The following is a 26,151-nucleotide window of genomic DNA, read 5'->3' as shown; positions in this document are numbered from 1 at the left end:
GAAGCAGACCAATAACTGCCGATGTCACTACATAGACTACCTACTGAATACACTCGACAGCTGCTATTCTCAAATGTCCTTCCAGCAGTGAAGGTTAATTTGCCCGATAACACAACCGAGTCCGAGCCCTGCCGAGCCTTGATTCATTGGGAAATGCTGATTAAAGTATTAGCATATAAAAGGATGAATGACCTCAAAGATGCTCAGATAAAAGCAGTCAAAAGTGGTTGTGTTAGGTCGACCACCGAGGTGGAACTCTTTGGATTGGAAATACGTTTTCAGCCAGTTGCTACACAACTGGGAAATGCTGTGACGGAGATAAGTGATTAATGTGCTAAACATATGCAAGACGGCATTGTCAGGTGAATAAGCAAATCCGTTTGGGTGAGAACCCATGTCAACAAATTTGCAGCATTTTTAGTTCTCAAAAACAAAACAAAAGACTCACAGCAGTCACTTCCAACTATCGTTTACCGATGTCTTTGTGTCACACACTGTGGAGTCTTTTAATATGATTAAAGAACGTATCCAAAGGAGGATCAAACCATCAATAATCTTTAAAAACTAAAAACACTGTATGTTCCACACAACTGAAAATAGAGAGTGGAGATGTGAAAAAACCAACCCACCACTTTTGTCAATATTTCACTCACAGGGTTGTGTTGTTATGATGAACACGCCTTTAGAATCTGTGATCCTGTTTTACACTTTTTTTTAGATCCAATAGCTCTGTTTTCAGAGAAGAACACAAAATATATTCTGTTTTGTATTCCTTTAATTAATTAGGAAATACTACTAAGCATCCAAGAAAATATCCAAAATGTGAATATTTTTGCGTTCTCATCCTGCGGGCTTTGACTGTTCTGAGAAGCGGTGACGTAACTGAAGCTCATACAGCGAATGCCAAGACGCCGCATTCCTTCCGCTTGGTTTACCTGCACAGGTAATATCATGTGACTGCTGCTGTATCCATGGCAATGAACCCCTGCAGGTGCCCTCGACCCCGGCACCTCTGACGGGCTGATTAGCATGCATGGATGACGCCTGAGCGATGGTCCTGTCAGCTCCTGGCGTGGGCTCTAGCTCACCCCTGCAGAAGACCCAGCTGGCAGTTTACCCCCCTTCCCATCATGCTCACGCCTGCTGAATTCCACATGACTGGACTCGTCCTCCGGGAGCCGCGGACCATGCTCAGGGAATGCCAGCGCCAGAATATCTCAGTGAATCACGTGCAATGATGGTTTCTTTCGAAATCTGCAACCAAAAGACTTTTTCCCGGACATGTGGTCCTGTTTTAAAAATGGACAATATCTCATGTCATCATATCTCTGGTCTCTCGGGCTGAGCTCTTTTTTTTTCGACGTCCTTTGCAGCTTTCAAAAGCTGTCAGCTGACAAAAAAAGATTTTATGTACGAACCCATCAGCCGCCACTTCTGCCCTCTCTTTTGATTTTTCGCTGCCTCTTTGCCAGCTCTCCAGCCCAGATAAAAAGGAACCTCTTCTGAGGTGTTTCGCTAGGCATTATAAAACGGTTGCCATGGAGACCCAGTCTGAACAGGCGAGGAGCCATACAGGCAGCAGAATAGGAAGTGACAGATGCAATGCTTCCCATTTAAAACAAAACAGCTTTTTTTTCTCTTGTCAGGACACAGTCTGATGGGCAGTTGTGTTGAATCGCAAAAGATCAGGACCCTGAAAATAGGTCCATTAGGCTTCGTGTTCGGGTCTGTAAAGATGCATTGGAGGGTCTATTTGCTTCCTGCTCAAGCGAGGTGGGTTCAATGGTATTTACCGCCTCATTTGGTCTTTGTTGTTTCTCCCTGAAGAGATGACCTATATCATCAAGGATGGGAGATCAAAGAAAGCTTTCCTGGGATTCCATGAAGCTTGAATCTTACAAACCACGAGAATTAGCTCTGATTGCGCTGCCTCCCTGCGATGCAAAACGCGGCCATGAAGGTAAACAGCGGAAAAACAGCTTCTTTGCTCAGCCTACAGGATTCATGAGCCTGCAGTTTAGGGGGATTGGAGCTTTTGATGTTGAGGGCTGTAATTACTGTTTTTTTCTCGAAAAAATGCAAAGTCTGCAGATTGCTGTTTATTATCCTCTTCATAAGCATCCTCAGAGAAAGTGATGGAAACATAAAGTTTTTGCTTTTTTCAGCCACAACTTCAGTCTTAAAAAAGATTTCCAAGTTCTTTATGTAGGGCAATCTTCCATAACGCTCTCCATATTTTACCTGTGTATTCCCCTTGGTGTTACCAGCAGATAATATGTGAGCTAATGCTGGCCCCCCTCGGTTTGTCTATTCATCAGCCACTCATACCGGGGGAAATGGAACGAGGTCAGCAGTGCCAACCGGCTACCTGTCGGGAGCGAGTGTTTACCTGCTCGTGCACCCTCACCTGATTCTTTTCCCCCTCTGCAAGCCAACCAACTGGGTGTCTGGTTCCCATTTCCATTGCTCCGCGGGGTGTCAGAGACGCATTGGCTGCCGAACATAGAAACGGATGGACCAGAAATGCCCATGTGTCTCCCTGATCTGTACCGCTCGGTATGCAGTCGTGCATCTCATTAGCAACAACTTGCAAGAAGCTGCAGATTGAACGACCATTAATCCCAAAAAGGTCTTCTCCCTGCAGAGCCTGAGCAGACAACGGTGGTTGCAGTGGGAAACTCTGGTGTGATTTATGAGGAGGTCCTCCTTTCCGCTGTTTGAGTTGCCATTGTGCACGATAATGAACATGAGGCATCGTCGGTTCAAAAATGAAGGTCAATGGGTTGATGCGTTAATTCATTGTTAAAAGCATTTAGTTTAGTGAAGGAGAAAGCTGTATTTACTGTTATTTCTTTCTGACCCTGTTTTGTGCCCTGATCTGTTGTGATTCATGCATTAGGATGCTGGAGTTTGAAAAAGAATATTCCATGTAAAATAGATTATTATTTAACAAATGGGTTATGCACTTAAAGGATAAGTGACTTTGTAAATGAATCGGTTTAATTGTGACTTCTTGTTCATGCTTCGGGGGCCCAACTCAATCTGTGACTAACTGACAGGATAATGCATTGCTGGTTTTTGGTCTATTCGTGCGATTTATCGGCTTTTAGAGCCATTAAGAACAGCCTTATCTGAGGGTACTAATTGCATATCTAATATGCAAGGATGGTTGTTTCCAGTTTGACTGAAGGCCCATCATCTTCCTGAAATATGTACAAGCCATCAGCTACTGTGTGTTCATTTCTCAGGCCTCAGAAGGGAGCACCGCTTTTATCTCTCCAACTGCAAAACCCTCTGACTCCTGCAGCAAATGAGACGTAATGATGAAAAAGTTTCACAGAGGGAGACGATCTCTCACTAAGCCCATGTCTCAAGTTTCCACATCCCCAATTAGCCAGTAGAGTCCAGGCTGAAGAAATGAAATGAACCGCCTGCGGCTCCTAAGCATATAGATATTTCATATATATTTACACTGTTAACCAGCACATTGCACATTGAAAGAGTGTAGGACAAGTAAAGGAAGCCAGAGGACAATGTGAAGGTCGCGGTTTGTGCTCTGTCTGTGCAGATACAAAAGCAGAACAAAGCCGGTTTGATTTCAGGAGTAGATTCGCTGGAACTATTTTTGAAACTATCTTCGTGAGCCCTGCCATAGTGCACCGTCCCATGGGAGCCTGGATGTTTGAGGGATTCTTTTTTCTTTTTTGAAGCTTTAGAAAATGGTATAGGAGCCTAACTGGATATATGATACTCATCATTCAAGGCGGACAGGTCTGGAGACAGTTGTCTTAAAAAACCGTACCGATTTATGACGGAGTATTAATAGAATTATTGAAGCACAGCCGCTGTGTGGTTTGCAATGCTCCTCCCAGATATGAAGTGTCAGGAGTACGTTACACAACAAAAAGCTAAAAAAAAAATGTACTGTAGCTCCCTCTCTTTCTCTCACACATTTTTTTTCCTTTTCTTTCACATTATCTTTCTTTGTCTTTCCATCAATAACAATTCCCATTTCATCATCCTGGTGGTGTCCCGATAATAAATGATTAAGTGCGTGAAGGTAAAGTCATTAGGGCAAGTTGGAGCGTCTGCAGAAATTACTAATCTCCATTTGGTTCTGCAAGAGTCTGCTATTTGCACTCTTTTACCTGTAAGTCACAGAAAACTATACTTCATATAACAATGAGATGGCAATGATGTGAATATTTTTGCTAGTAAAATAGTAATTTATCCATTAACCTATTATTGAAAGTATAATATAATATAATGATATAAGACCAAAACTGTAACTTTCATGTTCAAATTATTTTTTCAAATGATCCAAACGTTTGCTCTGGATTTGGCTCCATATCGGGTTCCACCTGTGCAACCACTTAATTCAGTTTATTTTTAATCATATTATTAATGACTGCTAACCAATCTCAGTCAATGCTTTTGTAGTAATCCCTGCTGTCTTTCTCTCCTGGACGCTTTTTAAAACAACGTATTTCTCAGTATTTGTTTCAGTGTAAAATGTTAAATCTCTGTCAGAAGCACAGACATGTCTGCTGTGCGTCAGTGCTATTGCACAAGCTTAGAGCTATACTGAGAGCTGCTCCAGGCCTCCAGACCAACACTGGTTAACACGGCGGATTAAAGATGGCTCTTTAAAACCCCCGGATTACTCCCCATGTCCGTGTGTACTTTGACTCGTAACATGCGGCATGCACGCTTGAGTTTTCTCTGTTCCTTTCCTCTAATTTATTCCATAAACAAGACACGTTTCTGGGTCGTAAATTGTCAGTCAGCTCTCTGGAGCATCTTTGTAATTCCTGCTCCCCTTCCTGCCATGTGTGTAGCTGCTGCCTCTGTCTCCTGTCTCCTGTCCCACTGAGACACATCTGGACTGTGTCGTATTTCATTTAGTTAAACATTGGCATACAAAGCAATTATAGCAAAGCAACCCAGGGCAGCAAGGTAAAGGGAGAGGAAGGGGCATGTTGTAAGAGATGATGAATTTGGTATTTTTTATGCGTTTTTCTCTGACCTCATCTGCCCTCTGCGTAATTTATTGACCGCATCGTATTTCCCACCTCTATATATTCTCAGAGACATGCATATGCAGTAGCATATACACATTCTGAGATTATAGTGCAACAATTATTGCATAAATGCCACCGTCAAAATGGCCACTGGCATTCATAAACGACAAGTTTGATTCATCAGGTTACTGGTTACATACATTTAAAAAAATGTATTAAAAAAAGGCTCCGGAAGGGTTAAGAGACCAACGCACAGCGGGATAAATGTCCTCAGCAGCCCTCCTCTTTTTTTCCTTTTTCCACGTTGCCCAATAATCGCCACCAATGGGGATGCAGTTGGCCCGCCCCTGCCGCTCCATTGTGAGTCTGCGTTCATCTGGAGAGGACTCTTCCAGACGCGGTACCCAAGTGGCGCACCACGACGACATGCGGGGCTGAGCGAGGAGTGCGCCTTTGAAGATGCCAGGTTCTCAAACCACACATTCTGGTAAGAGACTCGATGATTTACGATTTCGTTAAATATATATATATATATATATATATATATATATATATATATATTTATTTATTTTTGCAGCGTTTTTTGTCTTCCTCGTCTTAAAGCCACGGCGGGATTTCCGTGCTTGTTTTCGGCTGAGTCTGATTCCACTCAGGCTCGGTGCAGCAGGGGTTTGGGAAGTCTAGCAATTGTGTAACAGCACAGGTTTAGTTGGGGGACGTTATTTTGCGTTTAGAGATATTGTTGTCAACAACAATGCGCCTCAGATTGAAACGGTAATGTGGTCGGATTTTATGGAGACGTGTCGGTCTGCTTTAGATAGTTGATCTGGCTGCATCCGTCAAATATGCGAGAGACACAAAGTGAAAAGGGTGGTGGAATGAGCAATATTCCGAAGACGGATCTCAGCTTATTTATCCAGTCAAACTTTTTTTGTAAGGCTGTGAAGTTGTAATTAAATACCGATTAGTGATGAGTGAAATGTTTGACATCGTTAAGGAATAACCACAACACCGCTCAACCGCTATGAGAAGGGTGCATGCGTTTGGGCTTCGTCAGGCCGTGGAAGAGGTGTGTCTGTCATCACCTTGTCGCCCCCCACCCCCCCACACACACACAAAAAATACAATGTTTAGCTTTTTGCTGGCGCGAGATGCGTCGCAGTGGCTCTGCACATTTTCAGTGGCACCTCCAACCTGCACAGCACGTCGGATTTGCCCCCCCCCCCCCCACACCCCTCTCCTCAACAGAAGGGAAACAGATGCGCTGTAATGTCAACAGTCGATTACTCATGCAACGTTGCGCCGAAAAACAGGCGCCCCCGCAGGTTGGACGCGCCGTGCGTCGATCGCCGGCCTCCTCTCCATCGGGCGAGCGGCTCCTCCGGCGAAGGTGGTTGGGCGTGCAGCCTCCCAGTTCAGCGCCGCGGACAGGGACGCCGTCCGACTTGCCCACACCCACTTCCGCTCCGCGTTACGGCTGCCGCGGGCTCCGCCTTCGCTCCATCCGTTCCAGTGCGGGAGGACGTGCGCTCTCGCCCGGGGGAGCCACCGGAGCGCTCGCCGGATGCGATGCGATGAGTCAAGTGAAGTTCGTTACAAGCAGCAGCTGAGTATCGGTGGTGGGTTGTTTTGAGGAGGCTCAGGTGCAGAGCGCCGTGTTCCGCGGTCCGTGGGAAGTGCCCGCAATAACTCGGATCATAAAGGGATGTCACGGACTGTGGGGTTGAGGGAGCAACAACCAGGGCGACCTCTTTTTAATTGCTTCTCCGCAAGGAATTTGTGCAATAAGTTATTCATGAACCCGAGACCTAAGTCATACACAATTAGGCAGGATTAGTCAAATTAAATACCTATCAGCGCAATCAAGGAGGGAATGCTAAAGTCTAATTAATCAGCCACCCAATGTGGTTGGGACTCATCATCTCATATCTGTAATCCTGGTAAGAGTGTGTGCCTTCATTGCCCTTTGGACCAAAGCTCCCACCATTGTGCTGCATGATCATAAAAGGAACGCAAACATCTCACGTGGCACGCACAGTGCTGGTTGTGTACACAAATGGCCAGTATAGCTCCCACTTGCCCCTTTGTGAGGTGCTGCACGTGTGAAGGGCGCCGTCATCTTGGAGCGTGGCTGCGTTTGGTTGACAGTGGATTGGATTTGGGTGGAAAGCAGGAGGAGGAGAGGTTGGCAAGAGAGAGGGAGAGAGAGAGAGAGGGGAGGCGGGAAGGGGATGGAGAGTATGGAAGCGAGAGCGAGGTGGAGAGAACATGCCCGCTGGCCTCCTGTCTGGACACATTACATTTTCATAGGCTGATCTTGCACCGGCACAGCTGAATATAGATAAATAGCACTCCTTGTTCTAAACTGTCAAGTTGGATTTTTGTCTCTGTTTCTCTGACATCATTGTATTTATAGATCCAGTATCTGCAGATGCATGTTATGTGTCATTTCGCCATAACCTTTGAACATTCATTACAAAAAAAGGTGGATTTGATAGTTAAAACTCTAGAAAACTGCTTAATGTCTGTGTGGGTCTTTTTCATCAGATACGATAACTAACTCTTCATATTTTGATTAAAATGTTGCTGTATCCTGATTGATGCTTGAATGTACTTGAATGTCTTTTTCTAACTGATTTTCATGCTGCCATGTCAGACCAGTAAGCTAGTCGAAGAAAACAATCAAACACCCAAATAGTCTCTCAAAACTGTTCTTATTTTGGAAGAAATATGAGTGTTCATGTTCCCCGGCAATCGTAGCGAGAAGCTAACTGAGAAAATAGGTTCTCAGCAGAACTAGTTCTTCATACCATGAACCTCTTCACATTTCAGTTATGTTGTACCGGTGCCTTTCACCGAATACATGTGATGGATCTCCGTGGTTCTTCAGGGTTAGTTGCCAGCTTTGTTTGGTTGATAATCCTTGTATCTATAATAAATCTGGATTACATGACTAATCTCAGTGAAATGAACAAATTCACTCCATGGCTCTAAATGTTTAAACGATTTTCTTAACATCTAAATCTTCAATCTGACCTTCTGTTGTTCCCATTTTGTGTCCTGCCAGGTTGAGTGACGAGCCTGCAGTCCGAACGCCGCCATGATAGCCACGGGTGGCCTGCTGCGCATGAACAGGCGCCAGGACTCCCTCCGCTCTAAAAACCGAGCGGAAAACAAAAGGAAGCGGAAATGCAAGAAGAAGAAGAAGAACGACGTGGTGGTGGTGAAGGGGAAGCTCAACCTGCTCTCCCCGGCCGGGTTTGTGGCTGCTTTGGGACTTATAGTTCTCATGGTTGGGATTTCCATGGCGGTGCTGGGTTACTGGCCCAGCAAGAACCAGCAGCAGCAGTACCAGGATCGCCGCAGAACTGGAGGATACCACAACAGGATGAGCTACTCCAAAAGTCCGCCTGTTTCCTCTAACTTGACCCATAACAAGCCTCCCTCCGGAGAGACCACTTTGTTCAACCAGAGCCATTCTAACAGCAGCGCCCAGGAGCCCTCGCCTCGTTGTGGCTTCCTGTGTGACTTCCTGAATAATTATCTGTACTCAGATAATCTGAAAGTCTTCGGACCGCTGGTGATGGGAATCGGCATTTTTCTCTTCATCTGCGCCAACGCCGTCCTCCACGAGAACCGAGACAAGAAGACAAAAATCATCAACTTGAGGGACATCTACTCCACTGTCATAGACCTGCACAGCATACGGTCGAAGGAGTACTCGCCTCTAAACGGTTTGGTGAACTACACTCAGTCGAGGAGTGCGGAGGGTCCGCCGGGCTCGTTCCCCGCTAGCGGAGCGCTGACTCGCAGCTCCTGGCCCTCCACTGGCCTCGGCCCCCAGGGCGAGTTGGGCGCCGTTGACGTGTTGAGACGCCCGTCGTCGGCCAGCAGGCCTCGTAGCTGGTCCAGAGATGTTCAGACCTTCACGGATACCGTATACAGCATCTACAAAGACTACAGCAATAGCAGCGAGCAGGCCCCGCAGCCCCGGCAGTGGGAGACCACTTCCATCGTCACCTCCTCCGTGAACGCGTTCACCTTACCCGTCATCAAACTGAACAACTGCGAGGTGGAGGGGTCTGAGAGAGCGGCGGAAGAGGGACGCTCGGCGGAAGGGGTCGTCGACGAGGCCGCCGCCGAAAGCGCCGGAGAGGAGGGACGGACCGGCGGCAGCCCGACCGTCGAGACGGACGCCAGGGAGAAGGACGCGTCGGCGACGGATTCCCCGCAGCCCCATCAGAGCCACGAGGACATGACCAGGGACACGGTCGACCAACAGGGGGCGCCGGCGGCTGAGCCTCAGCAACCGTGGAGCCAGCTGTTTCCTCCATCGCCTGTCGCCAGGCCAACGGGGTCGCGGATGTCGCTTAACTCCCTCACAGATCAGCCCAGGCCCACACGCCGCTGCAGCCTGTCGGTGTCTGCGGGTCGTCAAGGCGACAGAGCCCGGCGCTTCAGCTGCCCTCGGCTGGAGCGCTCCAACAGTAAGGGCTACATCAAACTGGCCGATCTGGGGGGCGAGTCCTTCGAAGCCCCGGACACGGACACTTCTGTAGTGGCGACCGGACAGGAAGTAGCAACAGACGCAGGCGCGGAAGCGGCGGAGGAAGACGCTCAGGGAGAGGACAACCTGCTGACATCCGTCACCTGCGCGGAATCGTAGACTTTTTCTTCTCCGATGAGTGTCTGAAAACTGTTTGATGTCTCGTTCTTTGCTTCGTACCTTCCTCTTTGATCGCCGATGTGAAGCTGGCCAAACGGGAGATCTGGAGAGGAAGCAGCTAAGGACTATCGAAACATAGCCATGAACACTTGAGAGCGAGGCTCTTTATAAATATCACATCCACAGCTCAATAATCAGATGTAATTTTTCTATTTTTTCAATGTAGCAAGAGCAATACTAAATACTTGTAGGAAGATTTAGTAATGATTTTCAACAAAAAAAGAAAATCAGATCTGACGAGTATTCAATTTTCTTTTGTATAAAAGTAGGGCAAACAATGTAGCCTGTAGAATTGCCAAAACTGTCACTGAGAACTACTGTCTGACATGTTGTACTGTAGCATTGAAACATGCCGCAGAAAAATAAATAGACTAGAACCGTTTCTCTACATCGTTATGTGAATACCACGTGAATAGGTGAACTGAATTGAATCTCAGGTAGATGTTTGGTTTAGGATCAGGACCTGAAGGACCAGGTCTTCCCCGTGCACACTTGTTTAGAAGCAACATTCATGGTTGAATAAACTTGACTGTAACACTCCTCTTGCCAGGTCTCCTAGTTGTATGCGCTTGATAATAGATTACGAACAGCAAATTTGTTCCATATAGGTTTTAATGAAAATAAATGGAAACAAATGAAAAGCTGTGGGACTGTGAGTGGCTACGTGTGTGATAATTCTGCAGATGGAATAGATTTATATTTCCTGCACTTCAGCAGCACTTCTTCTCATTACTGCAAGACTGCAGTGGTATTGATGTTACACTGTCGGTGCTAACTGAACTGAGACCAGTAACCTATACGTGACATTTAATGCAGCCTTTTTAATAATTGGCTTCAGAGTTAAAAAGTGGAAATTAACCGGCTTTTTCGCTGATTCTGATGGGTGACACATTGAAGAAAATGAGTGTACTGTACACGTCTTGACAAGGTGTTTTTAGAACAAACCTAACATTGCTCACTCAAGTGTTTGATTGGGTTGAGATCTGCTGACAGCAAAGAGAAAATCATATAATTCACTTACTTTTCATGCTGTTTGTGCCCTGTATAAAAACATGTGCAATCATTATCTCTCTGCGCTTTTTATTCAGAGGTTTTTGTTGTGTTGTTACACAAATGCCTTGCTCATAGCTCTAACTGATGGAAATCAACAAGGACGATGAATTCATGCTCTATTTGGGTGAAATGTGATGGTATTTTTCTGGATGACCTCTAGTTTATACTACTTTTTAAAATATCTTTACCAAATACATTTAAGAATAATCCTGTACTTTTTACCACATTATATTTATTTGACAGGTGCACTGGATTAAAGTTAGTCTGCATATTACTGTAAGGTTTTATATCTAAAGTATACTTAGATGGCAATAAGGTATTTTTTAATTGTTGCGTATACTCAACTCCTTTTGTCTTTTATTTCAGTTTTAGCTCGCTGTAGGCCGAGCTAAAAAAGAAAAGGCGTCTATGGTGTGATATTAGAGATTTAAAACACTGCATATGCTAGGTCAAACATCAAGTATAGAACCGTCTATATCGCTCCACTTTGACCAGCGATACCATTACAATGCTACTTAATTCATCAATAAAAGAAGGAGGATTTTATTTAAAGCTTATTTTCTTATAATACCTTTATGAATACAAGGCTTTTACTGGTCAATCTGCAATGGTTACATTTACATTCAGGTGTTACGTTTACTGATGTTAAGCTGCTGATGTCTTCTTCCACCACTGCATCACATCATTATTTGTATATGTTAGCAGTAGCCTAAATACACAATACTTATCTAATCAACATCATCTAAACGTCCATTCATCCTTCGGGAACGTTGACTTCGGTTTACAGACTTCTATCATGAAGCATCTACATGCAGTCAGCTCAAACTGACGAGGCCATCTAGTGGTCATGTGACACGGCGATGACGTCCCTTCTTCCTCCCGAATCTCCACCAGGTGTCGCTGGGACTTTGCCGTCTGCGTCGTCATCGTGGGCGTACCTGTTTACAAGTACTACGGGGGCGGTGTGGGGGGGGCGGGGTTAGCTCTTGTCCTGTCTCCGGGGAGGTTTTTTCTGCCAGAGTAGGGCGCTTACAGGTGTTTGGTCTCTTTCACCCGGACGAGCACCGCGTCGGGATTCCTGTTCTCCGGTCTCACGCACCGGCAGCTCGGTTCTTCTCATCAACACTGCGGTAAAAACACGTATTAACGTCCCTTCGCTACAACTTCGCGAGTTAACTGAGCTTTGTGTGACTCGGGCCAGATGGACTCGCCTGTTGCCTGTTTCTTGACATCATTTAAAGGTTGACGAGCAGACTTCAATCACTCGCTAAACGTTTTTTGTTTCATTTTGTATCCGTTTCTGTGTCTCTTTTTTCACGCTCGCGCGCCCGCCGCCGCTGCTCTCCCCCCCGTGACTCCCACCGTGAACGGGTGAGTACTCGCGTCTCTTCACCGAAGTGGGAAGCGTTTTACGTAAACACGGGGGGGGGGGGGGAGTCCACGCATAGTAGAAAAAGGACACGTGTTGGGGCGCTTGTATGAAAAAGAGAGACGTCGGTTTCTCTAAATAAGGAGCCAAGGTCAAAAAGAAGGAGCTAAGGTCAAAGGGGAGACCAAAGGACCCATGTTAAGGGGTCACACGCGGGCACAGACAACTTTTGTAAACTACTGGGGTGGAAAAAAGGTCGAAGCAGCGCATTAAAAGAAAAGTGTCTGGTGTTTAAAAGCTAAACAAATTTGACCAGCCATCATTAATAACCTGTTCTGAAGTCTATAACGAGTCCCTGAAGGGAGCCTGAGTTAGGAACAAACACACTAACCTGATAAACTTTGCTGGGCACAGGCAGACAAATGGGAAGTCATCACAGCGTGTGTTTCCGCCTGCACATAAAATATAAATGTGCATGAATCAAGAGCTCTTTGATCTAGTACTTTCTTTCATAGACGTTTTTACATCTCACACACACACACACAAATCTGGAATTCCCAAGTTGGATACAACATGTGTTTTAAGTGGTACGACCAAACTTTAAAAACCTCCCGATCTTGTGTTAACCGATGCCTTCAATCCAAAACCCATTCCAAAAGAAACATCCACTTTGAGGGAAGGGAACTGAAAGTGCTGAATTGCTGGTTCATTTTCTGCGTTTTAAAACTCCACACTGCTACTCTATTTTTCGGATTGACACTGACCGTGACCAGACAAACCCATCAACTGTCACCAGACTCTGATTTTGTTGCTAAATCCGGATGGGTTTTATGGAAGCAGCATGTGACGTCACGTGTTCTAACCGAGGCCCGTGAGGAGGAGACGGACAGACAGAGATGGGGCTGTAACTTCAAAATGGAAAGTTGCGCTCTCTGATAACATCTGGCGAGCACTGCCATGCCAGCTGCAGCGTGGGGAAAGTGCATTTCACTGTTGTAGGCGACTGTTACTTGTCTGGTTTTTCAAAGCCGAGCTGCTTGAGCTCAGGAAGGTTGTCGGTATGGGCACGCAGACGAGTGTCCGTTTCATCAGATAACATATTTTGACCCTAAATGACCTTTCCTCTGAATTGGGGAAATGTATTTCCCTTTGTGATGTCTTCTTGAATGTTACTCAATTTCTCACTGTTGATTGTCATGCTGACATAACAAGATTTAATCCTCATTCTGTGACTCAGGATCATTCGTTCCTATTCAGTATTAAAGCTCATCCTGCTGCAGACATTTATCTACCAGAGAGATTTCCTCCTATTGTTTTGATGTAGTGTTTCCAGCGATAAAAGTTTTTTTTTTTTATCCTAGAAATTAAGAAGCAGTGCTACGGTCCGATAGTTTCCTGATGAAAAGCTCTGTGGGCATTGTAGTGGAGGAGAAGACTTTATCTTCCCCAAAGCTCTTAGCTCTGAATTATTGTTGTGTGTGTGTGTGTGTGTGTGTGTGTGTGTGTGTGTGTGTGTGTGTGTGTGTGTGTGTGTGTGTGTGTGTGTGTGTGAGAGAGTTAGCTCTAGAAGCTAAAGGTAAAAAGTAATAGTCTGAAAATCTCAGGCATTATCAAGATTTACTGATAAGATACGCAAAGGGTCAGAGTAGAATCATTGCTTAAGACCTTCTTATGACTAAAAGGGCTGAGCCATATATTGAGTCATTACACTCTGCCCTCGACCTTCCAACAGAGTGCCCTCAGTGTGATCAAGATTGTGGGCTATTACTAAACTACAATCAACATCTAGAACTGGAATAAGACCGTCTTTTCCTACTGTTTGATATCTATTTATATACTATTCATGTTTTTTTCTTCTTCTCATATTTAGATAAATTGGAGACCGAGAGAATTAGAGCTTGACGGAAAAAACATCTGCAGCCATTTTCTATAATAATATAATTTCGATAGACACGACATGCATAACATTTCCAAATAGACCAAATTATTATGCTAAACAACCGTTTTATTGCAACTTCCACGTTCAAACTCTTCACAACCAGTACGTGCATGAAAGTTGACGCCTCCGATAACATCAACACTGAACTTCCTCCCGCTCGCTGGTCATTTTTACTGTAATCTCAACAGCAGCATAAATGCAAATGAATCCATCAACGCGGATTTCTTTCTAGCTCAACTCGACACGTGAGTGCGGTGCGGCCGTCAGAGATAACACCTCTGACTCATCTCGTTGGGTGTTGGGGAGTTTTTGTTATCTTCCTCGTGTTGATCACTTGAAGGCTGCCGTGGCCTTATAAAGCTGCAGCTCGTGAGATGGCACCTCCACGGTCACAGAGTATTTAAAGTCCTTGAAGTCATCCAGAAACGTGCCACCGTAAAGGAACTTTTGCTCCCTTCCAAAAACCCTGTTGAACTGGTTCCAACGTTCTATTTAGCTGCGGACGTCTAGACCCCGAGCTTCCCTTTGTCCTGGCCTCCGCTTACCCAAACTACGGCACGTAGCACATCTTCTCCATGATCGTATAACTGAAGCGTACAGATCCACCACAGTCTAATGACAATAACAGTAAATGTATGGTTGTGTCAAAATCAGCACGTTTTTTGTTGTTGTTAGCATGTAGCTTAGCACAGTACAGCCAATCCAATAAATCCAATGCTGTACGCACATCTGCTAACATGACCATAGACGCTTAGCACCGGTGCAAAGGAGCAATCCTCGTTTTTTTTGCTGAAAACGGTTCGTAAATGAGTGAAAAGAGCCGGAAGTATTAATCAGGCAGTCCTGATAAGAGCTTATCTAATTCTATAAGTGCAAAGGAAACAGGCTTGAATGCTTCCTTTCTTATCTCTCATTAGTATCTTTGACAAAAAAAGGATAGTGGCGTCCGCAATTCTATGCGATGATTCTACACATCCACATCTGCAGTTGCAATTTGATACAGTACCAGTCGAAAGTTTGAACAAACTTTGGTAGTGTACAAACAAATTTGTCATACTGTTTTTACAACAAGGTGGATTTTTCTGAGCTTTTTCACACAGCGCTCAAAGTCCTCAACCCGTCACGTTGTGCTGAACAGGTTGAGTTGCTCAAACTAGCTGACTCCACCGGCGAGCCGCCGCAGTCCCCAAAATGCGTTTGGAGGTGGAACGCTGAGATGGACGTCCGGTTCACAAGCTAGAGGAGCGAGTAGTGAGGAATCACAGAGGCACAAACGACCACGTCCACTCCTTCTTTAGAAAACCACAGAACACAAAAGGAGTCATAAAAAAAACCTGATTGAACATATTGAAAGAAGAGAGAACACAGACTTCTAAAAGGCAAGAAGGATTTTTAATGCAGCTGCAGTTTTTTGTCTTCAACCACATATGCGCGGCCCCCCACCCCCCCTCCCCCCCTCTCTTTCTCTAGAAATGCCTGCTCTGCAATCATTTGACGGGCACAATCATTAGCTTACTGCTTTCCAAAGGTTAAGAATACAGAACACTTTTATGATTCCTCAAGATAAGATGTGCTATCTACATGGCAAGAAAAAGAATGGGAGGCCTCCTCATGATCATATTAATAATCCCTTTACACGCCAAATCTGCACTATGTACACGTGGCTTTACATAGAAGGGAGCCAAAGGTGAAAATAATGACTATTCTCGTAGGAAGGGGAAGTGTGACGAGAGTGTGGGCAAGATAGGGCGTCGATGTGGGAGCGTCGCCCTGATTGCGTGTGTCAAAATCTGACTCTAATTTGGCATGTGTGCTTGCTGACCTGCAGCCCTTCAGGAGTGAAGCTGGTCAGCGGGGGGGGGCGACCAGGAATTCTCATTGAGTTCAAAGTGTAAGACAAAAAACCCAGCCAATTACATTTGAAGTTTCCATGCAAAAATTCAGAAGTACATTCATTGGACAATGGAACTTTTTAAATTGAAACATCACCCTTATAAGAAGTTATGTGTTGATGAAGTGCCCGCTTGCTTGTTCTGAGCACTGTAACTTGGATAGCGGTGTTCATAATGTGACTGATTTTAGAGTATACCCAGATTTGAATAAACACCCCCGCAGCTGTACCGTTTTTATATAAACCACTAATTTCAAATCCTTTCTTAATCCGTAAATACCAAATGACTGTGTAAGCAAGAGATGTGTATAATGCCACCTTCTCGTTGTACGTCACAAATCACATAGAATAAAAGAGATTGTGTCAGCATTGCTCGTCAATTTTCTATGGAAAAGGGCAACGTAACCTAATATTTATGTCATTACTTAAGCTAGAAAAGACATTGGAATTCAAAGCCAGCCGAGTTCAAGGTCGGGCTTTGGAGCAGAGGAGCCTCACAGGAACTGAGTGTCTGTACGCAGCAGAAAAAAAGTGAAGCGTTGAGCAGCCACATGCGCTAAGTAGAGTCCAGAGATCACATGTTGTCTGTCTTGCGTGGTATTAATCATAATGCTGACGAAGGGCTGTTCTTGAGGCTTTGAGGAGGTTTGCACTTTACACTCATCTGCAGGTCATTATACGCATAAAGTGAGAACACATAGACAGAAGAACACTGAAAAGCATTAGATGTTTTTGTAGTTGGACTTTTTCGGTTTCACTCCAAACATTTCTTAAAAGTGTTCAGTATCCTGAAGATGTTTCATTTCAAGATGGTTTTTTTTCCATTGTCGATCAAGAACAGCAGGTTAACCACTACATTAGTTTATAGTGGAGATTATGTACTGAATACAATAAAACTGGTCAGCAGTTATATATTCTCCCCGAGGAAGGCCTGTGTGTGCTACCTGATTTATACCACACCTTAATTACAGGAATTGAGAATAGAAATGAAGAATGCATCAATATATTTCAGCTTTAACTCTCTTATTACATTGGCTGTGCCTAGTTGGCTGTTAGTATATGATATATCCAAATGTTGTGCTTTTGTTTTATGTCTATCTTCATCTCTAAGGACAGAAAGAACTCTGTAGTCAGCTGTTTTTTTAATGAGAGAATGGACATTTCCTTTCGGAAGACGAGCGATTCCTTCATTTACCATTTGAGATGTTCTCTGCGTTACAGCCGCGCGGTCACCAGCCAGACGGTCCAACGATGAGCAATGTCTCACACGACACGTCTGGTCACAGCAGACTGCACTGTAGGCAAACGCAGGTAACCATCGTTTGGCTGTGCAGAAGACAGCTCATTTAGTCGTTCCTTCCTAATGTGCAGTGTGTGCGTTACCAGAAAAGGAAGTGAAAGAACGTACTTTTGAGAAATGGTCGTGTAACTGTGAAGTTATTGTTTAATAGTGGCGAGAGCTTCCTCTCTCCGCGCTGTTTCCTCAGTAAAAAGAACACGTTTTTAGACCTTTCATGGTTACTGGGGAGACGCTGTCATGAGTTGTTACAACGTCTGTGGGAAGAAACCCTCGTGGTGAGCGTCCTCCTCGCCGATCATCTCTCCTCACTGCATCGAGGGTGGCAGGAATATTTTGGTACATCCTTTGTTCAGCCACGACTGCTCGAAACCTCACTTTCCCCACTGACGCCTTCTTGTCAAATCTGGTGTTTTAGGAATTTCAAACTTGCCAGTGAAGTAGCTGTGAATGCACGTCTCCAATGTTTTTTATCGGCCGTGTTACAATTGGCTAGAAGCTGAATGAGGAGCCTGTTGTCTCGCCGCCAGCGAGAGTTGAACTGTGTGCGCTTTCATTTAAGCTCCACTATCTGCAGAGCATGCCTGCTATGTGTCCGTCTCTATTTAGGGAGTTCATGAATGACCGCGCCACAATATTCTCTGCGCAGGACCGTGTGTTTTATATTTGCGTGCACCGTAAATTGTTGGCATGCCGTATCTTACTTGAGCATGAAAGCAATTAGATGAAATAAAAGTCAAATGGTTGACCGAGTCGGGTCAAGTTCCCACTGTGAGGCGGGAGGCAAAACCCTAAAAATCCCCACAGGGAACAACCCAGACAGTAATTAAAAACTTGCTTTTATGTCTGTATATGTGCACGCACAACCACAGGTATGTGCCCCAAGGAGGGCAGCTGTGTGTGTCTGTGTGTGTGTGTGTGTGTTCATGTGCTCACTATTGGTTTCCTTTTAATATGTCTTGGATTAAGTTGTTTTTTATTTGTAGAATATTTTAACGTCTTCCAGACTGTGATACAATCAGTGGGTCTTTGAGAAGTATTTTTCTGTGGCTGCAAACAGGGCGAGCTTAGTTTAACTGCTGTGTAACGTTACTGTATGCTGTTAAGTACCTTCATCTGTAGCAACGCATCATATTTAATGAGCTCATCAAAGCTTTTTGCTGCACCATTTAACTCTGGAATGGCCGTTTCTTCTTTTCCGCTTGACACAGCTGAATGATCGACAACATTTTCATCCTGATGTTTCACAAAGTGGAATAACGCGAGTTAATCGCCAACGTCTACAAACGATGGACTTTCAGGCGGCATTTGAGTAAATTCCACCACCGGTTCAGTTCCATCTGCGGCTCTTTCCACCAAAACACAAGAAAAAAACATGCCATTAATTGGCGTGATGGCGCGTGCGTGATGGCGCGCGTGTGTGTGTGTGTGTTGGAGGTGGGGGGGTGCTGCTAAAATAATGCCCCGGCTGTCCTGGTAACCCACCATTGTACCCAGTGGTATGGCGGAGCGGGGGAACTGCAGCAGAGTAGCACCGCTGTCAGGAAACACAAGCCCAGTGAACCAGCCGAGCGAGGACGGCGTGCCTGGTAATAAACCCTTTTCTGCTTTACTTCTTTCTTTTGCTTTTGCTGCTTTATCCGTCGTCTTATCCATTACGTCAGGCAGTCTTCGGGAGACACGTACGCTCGTGTAACCTCCACGTTTGCGCCGTTCGGCTCGTGCGACCACAGCACCCGCGGCCGATGACAGATAATTAACGTTGAAATTAAAATGCACTTCAACCGGATTCATGCTGGCGGAAGAGGTCGTCGCTAACCGTGTCACCGCGCTGTTGTCGCCGTTTTTGCGTTACACGTTAGTTAGTTTTTTTGTTGCTGAATGTGCAGCGTGCGGCGGCCGATACTCTGGGGCTAAAAGTCGGGTGTTTTCAGAGCAACAAGCCGCTGGAGGTTAACGGGAGGCTCAACGTGCTGCAGTTTACGAGGCGGAAAGTGGGGAAACGGGACGATAGAGGTGTTTTTTTTGCGACCTTTAAAACAGCCCACCCCCTCCCTCCTCTCCGTGTTTTACATCAGTGAAGGACGCTGCTGAGTCACCGGTTTACACGGTAACATTGTAGCACAGTCAATGGCTCAGAATGGGCAAATGGTCGGAGGGTTGGGACGACATACTTGTGTTTTTGATCTGCAGTGCGGTAGGCGTGGTCAGCGGGCAGGATGACACGCGCTGCATCCTCTTTTCTTTTTCAGCATCCTTTGCAAGCACGAAACGCAATGGCCGGGGTCTGACTTGACGGTTTTATCGGTGTGCACACAGCTGTCGCTGCAGCAGCATCGTGGGCCCCGTTTGCAGGCTTTTCACAGTGGATGCATTTTCATCCCAGCCTAAAATATGTTTAACCTATTAGCAGTGTTGGAATATAAAGGGGGTTGCCCTTTTGTTTAAAAAACGACTGACTTGCTTTGATATTCAGGATGGTCTTGGTTCTGTAGGCATAGGGAAGCTTTAAGGACAAACAACCAAGTTGATCCAAAACATCTTTATTCTTAGGATTTGCTAGAAACATGTGACGCCCATTTCCCTTTACCCCCAGTGAGGAAAAAAGTACAATTATTATGAGGTGGTCCCTCTAAAAATTCTCGTGAGTCCTGTAGATATGCAATAGAGTCCCTTACAGGTTACCAACCTCTTTTCGTCCTGGCTCTATTTTCAGACATTAACTGATGAATTGTGAAAATGATTAGCAGATTAACTGGTAACGACACAGTGGGCTCAGATTAAGCCTGAACGTTTAAAAGGGGAAATACTACGTCTTGCTTGTCAAATGTGAATCTTTCCTGGTTGTCTTTGTCTTCTGGAGGGCTGGTTTGATATGACAAGCTATTTTAAAAATGATAACTTTGGCTCTGGGTAATTGTGATCCTCATTAGTTGCTGCCCTACTTCATTAGTACGTCTCCCTCAGGCGAGGCTCTGGTATTTCCCAATGAGCATAGTGTCCAAAATAACTATACAAGTGAGTCTGGTGAAGGCATGTGCCAGCTGATGTTAACAACACATTTTAACATAATTGGTTAGTGAGACGTAGGTAATTTACTGATGACTTATAACTAATCGCATGAAATGCTTAATCCCTGTCAGCCCTTCTAAGAAGCTGTTTGCTCAGAGATTTAGTTCTGATCCTTTTACATTAACGTTTTTTTTTTTTCATCCTTCTGCTGTACTGAGTGCTGCTGTACATATATTTCTGGTATTTTCATTATGGAGGTTTATTCTGGGCTTTCAAGGAAACTCATACTTGTCCTTAAGCTGCTGCACGGCAACTAAGACAATGTGAATGTGTTAAAATGATGAAGTGCAACGTCAAGTTGAGACGACAACAACAAGTTAGCTGGTCTGTCTCTTGTATCCCGGAGTGCCTTGCTGCGACGGACCGTAGGGCTAAGAATGTAAACGCAGCAGTACAACAGAATTTATGGCCTCCCCAGCCAAAATGCTCTCAGCCTGGAGTCACCTTGTGACCAGAATCCCTCCTCCGATTGCTTCTCTTACCCTGTGAAATGTCTGGTCTTGTCCAGTTCACAAGGGTTCAACAAAAATATATTTTTGCGAAGCCGCTGAAAGAAGCAAGCATAGATTTGTTTCAGCTGTGGTGAGACATGTAAAAAAAAAAAAAAAAAAAGACCGTTGGTTAGGTGGAGTCTTGTATTTTCCGTTGCCTGTTCTTGTGTTCAGCTATCTGAAACTAATGCAACCTGATGGAGCAGGTCTGCAGTAAGTGCTACTTTCATGAAGATTATAGTGTTTCGTTATGGTTGAATCTTTCAGAGATGTAGTTTACGCTTCATGATCATTTTGGAGGCTGCAGTTTGTGGCGCGTTGTGTCCCAGTGACACCTGTTTCTATTATTGTGTCCGCCCCAATTATTCCAACGAAGACTGACTGAGCAGAAACGCCTTGTTTCAACACATTTCAGCAGCAAACGAACATACAGTCTTCAAAATGTCTTAATAGCTTAAATCAACCGCTCTCCAAATCATGCATGGCGGTAGGATTTATGGTTTTACTGGACTGCATTAATTCTAACTAAAAGACTGGCAGCGACATTATGTATCTGTCCCAACACTTCTTCAAGGATGGGTACATAAAAAACTGTCACTAGCGTCATTCTTCAGATTTCTTTCTACCATTTTTCTTGTTTTTGGTTTCGTAGGATGTTTGTTTTTTTATTATGGAGGATTGGGTTATTGGCTTGCCGGTTGGTTGGCTCTATAAGTGGAACATCTATTGCCAGGACTGCCTCTACGCTCAATTTGTGCTGCACCAGAGCCGGAGAATATTCTGGCTGAACCCACTAGCGAACAGATCAGGTCTGTTTATATTTCTCGAGTAGTTAAAGGCGGGACTCTGCAAAGCTGTGAGATGTTATTGAGAAACATTTTGCATGGCTGTCTAATGCCTAAATCAACCTCGTCCAAATGTTTTATCCGTATGCTGCTTGTTAGTTAGACCATTTCTGTGGCCCCTCTATAGAGTCAGGATAACTGCTCTCCAATCCTGTTCAAGTGTATCTCTCTGTTCTTCATTCTAGGGTGATCTGTGTAATGATCACTTGCAGCACATCCAACAGGATGTCCTATTTTGATCCAAATTATTTGGCCAGTTATTGTGACTGTTAAACCACCAACAGTAGTTCCCATTAACGGTGGCACCAACTAAATTGTTGGTGAACTAATGCTCATACTGCTCATAATGCTCATAATGCTCAACTAATGAATTAGTTGGTTTAATAGACAGATCTGTAAAACCAGTCACGCGAAAGCACCACTTTATGTCTTGTGTTTATCAGGGATGTATGTGCACACTCATTTCTAAATAATTAAATCATTCTAATTGACTAAACAGATTTTATTCGACTAAGATCAACAACAGATTAGTGTGCTAATCAACTAAGAAGGGACAGCCCTTCTCACACTGTGCCTGCAGAGATCAGGATGCGTGTTATAAGTCGCCGCAGTTACACGTATTCACAGAACACCAACCATCTAACGTTAATGATGAAATGGTAAAAAGGGAAAAATTGGAGACAAACACATGACGTGATGTTCTATTCCAGGCAAATCATGTCAATGATGAGATGAATCAATGACTGAGTTTGTTGTTTTTAAAGTACGGACTGTTGAAAAGTTGCAGGGATCTGTGGCTCCTCAGCAGAGGCGCCGCTCACTTAAATCCAGACCAGCTACATGGGATCCTGTTACGTGTGTGTGTGTGTGTGTGTGTGTGTGTGTGTGTGTGTGTGTGTGTGTGTGTGTGTGTGTGTGTGTGTGTGTGTGTGTGTGTGTGTGTGTGTGTGTGTGTGTGACAGCTGTCAGCCCTGCAGCTGTGTAGAGGGGTCTCATCATGAACTGCAGGCCCACTCAGGATGGGCCTGGACGTGTCAAAAAAACGGCAACCATTCCCCTGCGTGTAACCTCCATAAGCTCCAGGAAGGGTCACGAGTGTGTGGGCGGGGCCCAGCGGTGGTTTACTCTGGCTAATGTCACAGATGGCAATCCCTCATCCGTGTGTCTGTGTGTGTGTGTGTCTGTGTGTGTGCGCAGACGGCTTTTCAACAGTATGCATTACAATCACGAATGAACCTTTTTTTAAATGGAGGTTTGCATGCGCGGGGCAGCATTTAGTGCCGGAGATCAAGCATATAATGTAGCAAAGTGCTTATGGTGGTTTTTATTATTATTATTTATTTAAAGAATTAGAATGATTAGGGTGTGACTTTTTAAAAGGTTGTTTTAACGCACATTTTACCTCTAAGAAATATTGCCTCTTCTGTAATTCCATGTTGAAATTTGATACAATTTACAACTGTGCTTTCCCGTAGCTGCCACGTGATTATTAACCATAAAGTGACTGATAACAAGATTTGAAAGACTTTGTCTCAAGCTTAATCTCTCGGCCACTATGATAAGGCTACATTGGTACAATAATCAGCCGCTCTTGTATACCATCAGTTATCCAGGACACTAAATGAGTTGTGAATACATCTTTCTGAATGCGTAATGTATGCGCCATGCATGGAGAGGGACACACACAAGGCCACTGTGAGGCCTGTTGTGTGGCCCTGTGAAGAGTTCCTGTCACCAGTGACTGAACGTATTCTTCCTCGTTTTCTATGGTGCTAAGATGTTCCTTTCTTCCCCCAATATAGTTACTGTTTCTTTTGTGGTTTAAGAGAAGCAAAGGCTAGCTGTGTAGCCAGCACCGATTTGCTGTGTCATGTTTGGCTCAGTAATCGGTGATGGCTGCACAGTAATGCCAGTAATCAGTAGCAAAGTACCAGCAGCTACTGCAGCTGTTTTCCAAAGGACTCCGGTTGAATTTGTCTCAGCGGGGTTTTAGCATTAGTTAACCTCATTTGGAAAGCATGCTTTTTTTTTTTTTTTAAAGCTATGGGTTGGAATTTGGATCTTGTGATCTCATCGCCTCGGTCACATTTCTGCCACTCAGGCCTGTAATCAACTTCTCGACCATCCTTACAACCTTTTATGGAACCTGAAGTTCAAACATTAGTGAGGGTTTGATCAGCATGTTGCGTTCAGTGACCTTTGATGTTTGTGACGTCTACAAGTGCAGAAATAACACGTCCAAGTCTAATGCCGTTTTAAATCCACACCATCCCGATCCGTTAAAGCACCAACAGCTCTCTCTTCGTATTGTATTAATTCCATTACTACAAATTTCCTACTTAAGAAGTGTATTATTCTGCATTATAATGAGCTGTAACCATTGCTGTTCGCTTGTTTTAGTCTCCCCGCTAATAATCACACTCACGCTCTTTAAAGGAACAAAACATTCCTCTCAGTTCAGCTTCAAGTATTTTACAGGAGTGCATCTGAGTGCATGATGAAGAAATCTACACGGTAACAAGGTATGATCAGGGCATGGACTCCAGCTGATAATAAATCCAGTTAAATGCTTGACAGTCCTGCAGGACACGTGGACTTGAGCATGTGAGCCAAATTTAGTCCTTGAAAAAGCTTTCAAGTGTTTTTGAAGACAGAGACAGGTTTCTTATTCTTACAATTCTTACAATTTCTAAAGTATTTGGTCCCCTTTTAAAGCAAATTCTTGCTTGAGCGGTTTCAAAATAGTCAATATCATGACGTTCCTATTCTTTTTTTTTTTTTTTTCTTTTTCTTTTTTTTTCTTATGTTTTTGTCGCCAGAGTTTTTGCCATTGCAGTTGTCCTAGTATTTTGTTGAACGCGGCCGTGGCTTTGGGGATCACCACGGCCCACACTGTCGCTTTTGTTGATCCAGAGGCTGCTGTCCCAGGATGGATGTCAGAGATCCTCCCGGAGTAAACACGGCCCTATAAATAGAGCCGAGGGAGAAGCAGCCCAGCAGCAGAATGACAAGCATCCACATTACAAACCCCAGACTCCCTGCAGCGGAGGCCCAACGTGCCGTCCCTCCAAACCCGGCATCCCAACCGCTGTGGGTGCGGTGCGATCCGTCCCACCTGTCACCTTCGTTTGGCCAAACCGCTTCCTCTCGTTAGAGTTTTAGGCCCTTGGGACATTATCCGTCGGTACGCTGCCATTCACGGTATGAAAGACGTGCAGTACTGCTGGTGTTCATCTATTGGGATGCTTGTCTGTCCCAGACAAACATGCTATTTTGATCAAGCATTCTTTTTTTTATGCTTACTTGATTATTTTGGAGCCAAAACCTTACTTATAAAATATTTCCATCGATTTAAAATACTTGATATTCTCTTGCTGCTGTTTGTTTTGTACTAATATATTGGACAAAACATGACGCTTAGCTTGCATTGGAGCAAATATATGAATATGATTTTCCTATTTTCTGAAATTTTACATATTTAAAATAAATAATTTTCCCCCATAAAGAAAATGAACACTCTCCTAAAACTAAGCAGTTGTCTGGGCGCCAGCAGTGAAAACACTTTGGAGAGTTTGCAGAGTTTGTTGAAAATGCGACTTGCAACAAACCGGCTTACATCATCATTATTGTGCTGTCAAACAATGACCACCTTTTTGCGTTGGCATCAGAGAGGAGCGGATCATTACACAGGCCTGGAGAGCGGCAGCAGATAAATGCATAACTAGTCGGCTGACTCATCTGGTTGCCCCATTTACCCTCCTCTTCTCCCCCCTCCCCTGCACCAGCGTGATTTACCATGACAACTGAATCGGGCGCAGACTCGGAGGCCAAGCAGCCGCGGGAGAACAAGGAGACTGAGAAAGAGAAAGGAAAAGCTAAAGCAGCAGCAGCAGCAGCAGCCGCCGAACCCGCCTCGCCTCAGAACCAGCCGGAGCAGTTTCCCGCCGCAGCCGGACACAGCACCCCGGCCAGGAAAGAACAGGTCAGCCTCCTCATAACTACAGCATAAGAGCATGACCCTTTTAAAATGCACTCTTTCAATATTCCCCTAATACTCGTCCTAATACTCTTGTAACGGTGTGAACAACAGTGTAAACAATGTCAATTTCCCTTTTTAGATTCGCCTGAATTTGAAAAAACATCAATGCCATTCAGCCCGGAATGAATTGTGTCTTTGTGTGAGATGTAAATGAACAAAATAAAAACCAACGCCATGACCTCAGTGTTCAAAGCGGCGATGCAACGGATGCGTCTGTCCAAGTGAGCTTGTGTTTCAGTCACTGCTCTAAGGTTTTGATTTTGAAAAATGGGCGCAAGCATATTGCAAAATAGTGTTATTCCTAGACAGCTGATTTGACTGATTTACCACAGAACCATGTGAAGAATGAGTCGACGCAGATTCCTGTTTATTCCTTCGGCTTCTCGCTGTATCGAGTTTAAACATTTA

General features: G+C 44.6%; 2 protein-coding genes across 51 annotated transcripts in view; both read left to right on the top strand.

The window, feature by feature from the left end:
* The first annotated feature begins 5,357 nt into the window (after positions 1 to 5,357).
* On the top strand, positions 5,358 to 10,813 carry LOC120816197 (transmembrane protein 200C). The gene is made up of 2 exons (XM_040171659.2): positions 5,358 to 5,508; positions 8,089 to 10,813. Exon 2 carries the CDS (start codon positions 8,122 to 8,124, stop codon positions 9,685 to 9,687), a length of 1,566 nt encoding a protein of 521 aa, XP_040027593.1. The 5' UTR covers positions 5,358 to 5,508; positions 8,089 to 8,121; the 3' UTR covers positions 9,688 to 10,813.
* An 836-nt stretch (positions 10,814 to 11,649) lies between these two features.
* Positions 11,650 to 26,151, top strand: part of epb41l3b (erythrocyte membrane protein band 4.1-like 3b) — a 37,098-nt gene continuing 22,596 nt past the window's right edge. For 30 of the 50 annotated variants that reach the window (XM_078099366.1, XM_078099360.1, XM_078099363.1 and 27 more), the window contains exons 1-2: positions 18,545 to 18,885; positions 25,490 to 25,686. In XM_078099366.1, coding sequence (XP_077955492.1) covers positions 25,501 to 25,686 — 186 coding nt within the window. In that variant the 5' untranslated portion in view covers positions 18,545 to 18,885; positions 25,490 to 25,500. Of the gene's footprint in view, positions 11,931 to 18,544; positions 18,886 to 25,489; positions 25,687 to 26,151 lie in introns of those variants that run through there. The other 20 variants (XM_078099372.1, XM_078099371.1, XM_078099369.1 and 17 more) reach the window with 3 other exon arrangements.

The sequence above is a fragment of the Gasterosteus aculeatus genome, chromosome 3, assembly GCF_964276395.1.
Source record: "Gasterosteus aculeatus chromosome 3, fGasAcu3.hap1.1, whole genome shotgun sequence".
Taxonomy (NCBI): domain Eukaryota; kingdom Metazoa; phylum Chordata; class Actinopteri; order Perciformes; family Gasterosteidae; genus Gasterosteus; species Gasterosteus aculeatus.
This window is presented reverse-complemented; position numbering and strand designations above follow the sequence as displayed.

Excerpts from the sequence above, each read along its gene's own strand:
- LOC120816197 (XM_040171659.2), top strand. The coding sequence starts at position 8,122 with ATGATAGCCACGGGTGGCCTGCTGCGCATGAACAGGCGCCAGGACTCC.